General features: G+C 40.8%; 1 protein-coding gene across 1 annotated transcript in view; it reads left to right on the top strand.

Annotated features, from left to right (window-relative positions):
• The first annotated feature begins 2,602 nt into the window (after positions 1–2,602).
• GRK7 (G protein-coupled receptor kinase 7) overlaps positions 2,603–6,606 on the top strand; it is a 60,802-nt gene continuing 56,798 nt past the window's right edge. Inside the window, exon 1 of the mRNA XM_044291360.1 lies at positions 2,603–3,208. Within this exon, the coding sequence (XP_044147295.1) occupies positions 2,603–3,208 (606 nt within the window). The remainder of the gene's footprint in view (positions 3,209–6,606) is intronic.

The raw sequence follows: 6,606 nt of genomic DNA, 5'->3' as shown, positions 1-6,606 counted from the left end.
TCCTCCTCCACCACCGCTTCTACCTACACCGCCACATCCACCGCCTCCTCAACTTCTTCCTCCACTTTGACCTCTTCCTCCTAGTTCAAGATTATTATTATTTTTTTAAATTCTATTCTATGTTACTTTATGTAATTTTCCTATCCACATTTGTTTGCAGGGCAATTGTCCTGCTCTTACCCCCATTTTGATTCCTTTTGCAGCACTCTAGCCCTTGCTATGACTATTTTACAGGCATTTTAGTGCCCCAAAGTTTGGGTCCCCATTGATTCAATGAGGTTCGGGGTCAAGTTCAGGTCCCGAACTTTGAGCGAAAGTTTGGCCGAACCCGGCGAACCCGAACTACCAGGTGTTCGCTCATCCCTAGTTGTCAGCTTTTTCTATATTGATGACCAATCCCCAGGATAGGTCATCAATATCAGATTGGCAGGGGTCGACTCTCACCACCATTGCTGATCAGCTGTTGGAAGAGAGCGTAGTGCTCGTATAAGTGCTATCTTCTCTTCATTGTTTACCTTCTCGCCATCACAACTTCAGTGGTGAGCAGTGTAATTCCACCTAAGCTGTCCATTCACTGCTATGGGATAGCTCCTTCCTATTCAAGTGAATAGGATGGAGTTGTGCCATAGAAGTGAATGGGATGGTATAGTTATAATTACACCCGCTCACCACTGCAGATGCAACAGTGAGCAGGTAAACAATGAAGAGAAGATAACACTGATACGAGCACTACGCTCTCTTCCAACAGCTGATCAGTGGGCGTGCCAGGAGTCGGGCCCCCGCCAATCTGATATTGATGCCCTATCCTGAGGATAGGTCATCAATATTTAAAAAAAGCAGACAACCCCGCTATTGTTTTTTTATTCTGCAGACACCCAGGGCTAATGTCTGTGATCATCCATAATGCTGATCACAAACATTTAACCCTTCATATGCCATGGTCAATTGAGACCATGGCATCTGACAGCAGAAAACCCAGGAGCGCTGCACTCCTGAGGCTTGAACAGCTCCCCTGCACGGCGATCGGGGGAGCCATTGGTTCGCTCTAAAATTCATGGTGTCTCTAAAGAAACCAGGACTTTAAGAGCTGTAGTTCCTATAGAGCCCTGCAGGTGGCAGGGATTCATAAGAACAAAGCAAATCAAGTCAATGTATGGTAGAAGCCAAAATGCCCGAACTATTAAAATATTAAGGTATTTATCGAAAACAGTGAATGCTGTAATGGAAAAAATCTAAATGACTGATTCACCATTATTTTTTGTTGCTTCATCTCCCCAAAAAAACTAATAAATAGTGATCAAAAAGTCATACACACTCCAAAATTGTATCAATAACAACTACAGATTGACCTGCATAGACATAGACATTGCTATAAAAAAAAGTTAATTTTTTCCAATTTTCTTTTTTTTTCAGTATTAAAGCACAAGAAAAACTATACAAATGTGGTATCATCATAATCACATTGATCCAGAGAATGAAGGTAACAAGTCAGTTTTACCACACATGGAAGCCGTAAAAACAAAACCCATAAAAGTGTGGTGGAATTGTTTTTTATTTTTTTTTCAAATTCCACCCCATTTGGAATTTTTCCCAGCTTCCCACTTCATTGTCTGCAACATTAAATGGTGCCATTAGAAAGTACAACCTGCCCCGCAAAAAAAACAAACGCTCATACGACTATGTGAATGGAAAAACATAAAAGTTAGGGCTCATGCACGATTGTATGTATTTTGCGGTCCGCAAAATACAGATCTGCAAAAAAAAGAATGACATCAGCGTTGGACGAGTTTTTTTTTGGGGCGGATCCATTGTAACAGTGCCTGTCCTTATCCGCAAAACGGACAAGATTAGGACATGTTCTATTCCTTTGCGGAACGAACATATGGAAACAGAGTACACATAGAGTCATTTCAGTTTCTTTGTGGACCCATTAAAATGAATGGCTCTGCATACGGACTAGTAAAAAACTAAAGGGAAACAGAAAAAAAATACGTTCGTGTGCATGAGCTTTTAAACGGAAAATCCTCATGGGCTGAAAGCTTTAAATCAGGTTTTGCTACTTTGCCTAATTTTACCAAGTCCCATTTTTGTATAGAAATATTATCATAAACTATGGACCGAAGAACTGTCAGTCCTATATTTGAACTTATGATGTCCTTAGATGTAAAAATGGTGCAAAATACTTCCAGGAGTACACTGCATATTCTGAACTGACACAAGCAGTATGAGATTGTTGATTATTAGCTTCCATTTCACGACTTCTGCTTTGCCTACCCTTCTGTTGCTGCTCTCCTGTACATGTGCTCCTGTCCCTCGGCCTATTGTAGCACTTGCCGTATGTAATCAGCAGCTATACATAGCATGCTAAAAGCTCCTTACAACAGAGAAACCTCTTACCAGTCACTTTCCACAAATGGTACAAGCAAAGGGTCTTAATGAAAATCCCTTAGTGGTATTTAATGCTAACTCCTGCAGTTGGACTCTCTGTCACAGTTCCTGTGGTGAGAAGAAAAGGAGCTAGGAGAACGCAGAGAGAGGAGAAGTCTTTGGTCCTTTGACCTCTGTCCCTGCAGACAGAGAACAGCTATTGTCTGAAGCAGCCATGTGTGACATGGGAGGACTAGATAATCTGATAGCAAACACCGCTTACTTACAGGCAAGAAAAAGTAGTGAGGGAGATTTGAAAGAGTTACAGAAGAGGCGCAAGAGTTTGTCGCTACCTCCAAAGGATGCTTGTCGCAATGAAATTAAAGATTCTGTTAGCCTGGACTATCATAGTATCTGTGAAGAGCAACCAATTGGCCGGAGACTATTTAGAGACTTCCTAGCCACAGTGCCTGAGTATCTGCTGGCCGAAACCTTCCTGGATGAAATCACTGACTGGGAATTGGAGGAGGACTCAAACAAGGTTCAGTTGGCACAGAATTTGGTTAGCCAAAGATTTAAAGATAATGCTGAGGGCCAGTTGCCTTTTATGAGTTCAGATCTTATTAAAAAAGTCCAGCAGGCACAACTCAGTGAGCTTCCACCATTGCTTCAGCTTGCTAAGGAGGAGGTAAATAACTACCTAAAGGAGGCTCCATTCCAGGACTTCCAGAACAGCATCTTCTATGATCGATTCCTCCAGTGGAAGGCCTTTGAGAGGCAACCGATTACCCACAAATACTTTTATGAATTCAGAGTGCTGGGAAAAGGCGGCTTTGGAGAGGTATGAGCACTTTACATGGTTCTAGCAGAAGGACACATTAAGTGGTTTTTGTAATGCTATTCTGAAGCACCTCCCCCATTAGAAATACTGCAACTGGCCATATATGCACAGTTAATTGGATTGATATGACTGTGATTATGCTGGTAACATACAGGTCTATATGGTGACAATTTGGGGAGGTTTTGCGTAGTGCCCTAACTTCCTCATAAACACCACTAAAATTCCAATCTGTATGCGATCTTGGGCACAAATGTCGTAAGAAGGAGCATTGTTAGTTTACCCGTTAAAGTTAGCTAGATGGATAGGGCATGTGGGATATGTCCATGGGGTGGATTTGTAATATATACATGCTAGCAAACATTAACCCATCCTGAAGCATCAACTTCAAATCTAAATGTCAATGCAGTTTTAATTAGGCGTTTAGAGACCTAACCTTTTACCAAAAGTTATTACATTCTATAAAGGCCTTTTAATGGTAAATATTCTAGTTATAGATTGTCTAAGTGTGACCTGTCAGTAGTAAATATAGGCTTATTTCTTGTTTCCAGATGATTTGAGGTTAGGTTGTCCATCATCATCCAGACTATCGAGATGGGCACAGATATTGGCTAACTACTGTAATGAGACTGTACGTTAATTGGAGCCTTCATATCATTTCCAAGGTCCGGCTCCTTGATCAACCTATAGAGAAAACCTACTCATTGTATTACTGTGGTAACCAACCAAAATTTATTTTGCCAACCATAATTTTTCGTTTTTCTGGACAATTTATACCAAAATCATGGACAACCAAGATACGGACAAATTAGAAAACCATAACTTATGATAAAGTTTATAAGTAATACATGTCTATAGCTCAATATACTGATAAGAACTTATTACTGTGAGCAGTAAAATTATGATAATTACCACCAAAATTAGCTATTCAAGTACCACTAGCCTCACAGACACATCTGTTTTTTTTCACACGCTCAGGAAAAAAGTCACCTATTTTTACGGTTGGTCCAGAAATTTCAGGACAGTTGGCAAGCCTAATAAAAAGAGAGATTTATCCCTTGCCCCAGAAAAGTGGCTTTAAAAAGTTGTAAGCTGTGTGTTCGTGACTTTTTAAATGCGACCTTTTGAAAAGAAAAGTTGCCACTTTTTTACAATGCCCTCACCACTTTTCCAAAAGAGGGCATGGCCAACACCCAGACAAATTTATCATCAGTTATACCAGTTTTCTGGCACAAATGAGCTAGTGTAGATTTTGTTTAGGCTCACGAACTGCCAGCAGATGCGCCTAATTTATGACAAGGCCTGAGCCTCATCATAAATTAGGTGAATCCTTCAGCAGTGCAGGGATTATCAAGACTAGCGCAAAAAGTATCGGTCTTGGTAAATCTTCCCCAAAGAGTGGGAAAATAGATCATGGAAGGAGCATTATAAACGACAATGCGTTAGCATCTCGATGGGCCTGGACACACAAAGCATGTTTTTCCAATACATTTTAATACTAATTTGTTATAAGGGAGGTTCACATTTAAACATCTTCTGACATGTCACTGACACTTCCTTCATTTTCTGATTGAAGATCTTTGTTGTCGTCAGGATCTCCCATTGCAGTCCTATTATAGTGAAGGGAAACTTGGGTGACATGGTGGAGGGACATGGTGCTTGAGGCACACTATGAAGGTCACAGAGCACAGATCCCTACCGGTTACATCTTGTTTTGTGTGTGTTTTTTTTAAATCTTTATTTAACCCCTTAAGTACATCCAGCAGATGTATGTGCATATTTTGTATAAAATCCTAAATTTTATCCAAATATTTTATCCAAAATCCAATATTTAGTGCATACAAATCCAAGCATGGAACCTGGGCCGCCTGCTTCATAGCCTGAATAACAGTTGTATGTAAAACGTGTAAGCCAGGCTGTCCAGGGTCCAATCTTGCCACCATAAATTATGTTGTCAAGCTTTGTCTTCAGGCTTGTCCGTCCATGTGTGGACTCCATATGGGAGGATTGTTGGGCAGACATTTAGCCTTTTTGCCATTCTTTTTTAACACCAACTCTTATTCACCTGTATAACAGAGATAAGTCTGTGTAATGACACACATTTCGGTTTCCACCAATCTTAGCAGATAACACATTAGTATAATAGAAATCAGGAAGTATAGCCTGATGAGTCTTCGGGTGAACCGCTGACCTTTGACTTAATCAATATCTGGTCAATACGAGCTGTTGGGACTAGTGGGATTGTAACTACATGATTACCATCGTTGAACAATGTGAGAGTACAAAAGTCTAGAATATAGTGAACTATAATATTCATAATCAAGGCTCAACTCATAAAGTCCCAAAAGCTTTAATATACTCTAGGCACCATCATGTGAGCCTAGTTGAAGAAGCAGCAATGAAAGCTATCTGTTCTGCTGGAGAAAGCCTTGGTACATTAAATGCATTGCATATTGTGTGTTAGCAGAAAATATTCTGAGATTGGACTGGGTTCTCTTGGCAGATGATATAGCCCATATATATACAGGTCCTTCTAAAAAAATTAGCATATTGTGATAAAGTTCATTATTTTCTGTAATGTACTGATAAACATTAGACTTTCATATATTTTAGATTCATTACACACCAACTGAAGTAGTTCAAGCCTTTTATTGTTTTAATATTGATGATTTTGGCATACAGCTCATGAAAACCCAAAATTCCTATCTAAAAAAATTAGCATATCATGAAAAGGTTCTCTAAACGAGCTATTAACCTAATCATCTGAATCAACTAATTAACACTAAACACCTGCAAAAGATTCTTGAGGCTTTTAAAAACTCCCAGCCTGGTTCATTACTCAAAACCGCAATCATGGGTAAGACTGCCGACCTGACTGCTGTCCAGAAGGCCATCATTGACACCCTCAAGCAAGAGGGTAAGTCACAGAAATAAATTTCTGAACGAATAGGCTGTTTCCAGAGTGCTGTATCAAGGCACCTCAGTGGGAAGTCTGTGGGAAGGAAAAAGTGTGGCAGAAAACTCTGCACAACGAGAAGAGGTGACCGGACCCTGAGGAACATTGTGGAGAAGGACCGATTCCAGACCTTGGGGGACCTGCGGAAGCAGTGGACTGAGTCTGGAGTAGAAACATCCAGAGCCACCGTGTACAGGCGTGTGCAGGAAATGCGCTACAGGTGCCGCATTCCCCAGAAACAGCGGCAGAAGCGCCTGACCTGGGCTACAGAGAAGCAGCACTGGACTGTTGCTCAGTGGTCCAAAGTACTTTTTTCGGATGAAAGCAAATTTTGCATGTCATTCGGAAATCAAGGTGCCAGAGTCTGGAAGAAGACTGGGGAGAGGGAAATGCCAAAATGCCTGAAGTCCAGTGTTAAGTACCCACACTCAGTGATGGTCTGGGG

Source organism: Bufo gargarizans, chromosome 4 (genome assembly GCF_014858855.1).
Source record: "Bufo gargarizans isolate SCDJY-AF-19 chromosome 4, ASM1485885v1, whole genome shotgun sequence".
Lineage (NCBI taxonomy): Eukaryota > Metazoa > Chordata > Amphibia > Anura > Bufonidae > Bufo > Bufo gargarizans.
This window is presented reverse-complemented; position numbering and strand designations above follow the sequence as displayed.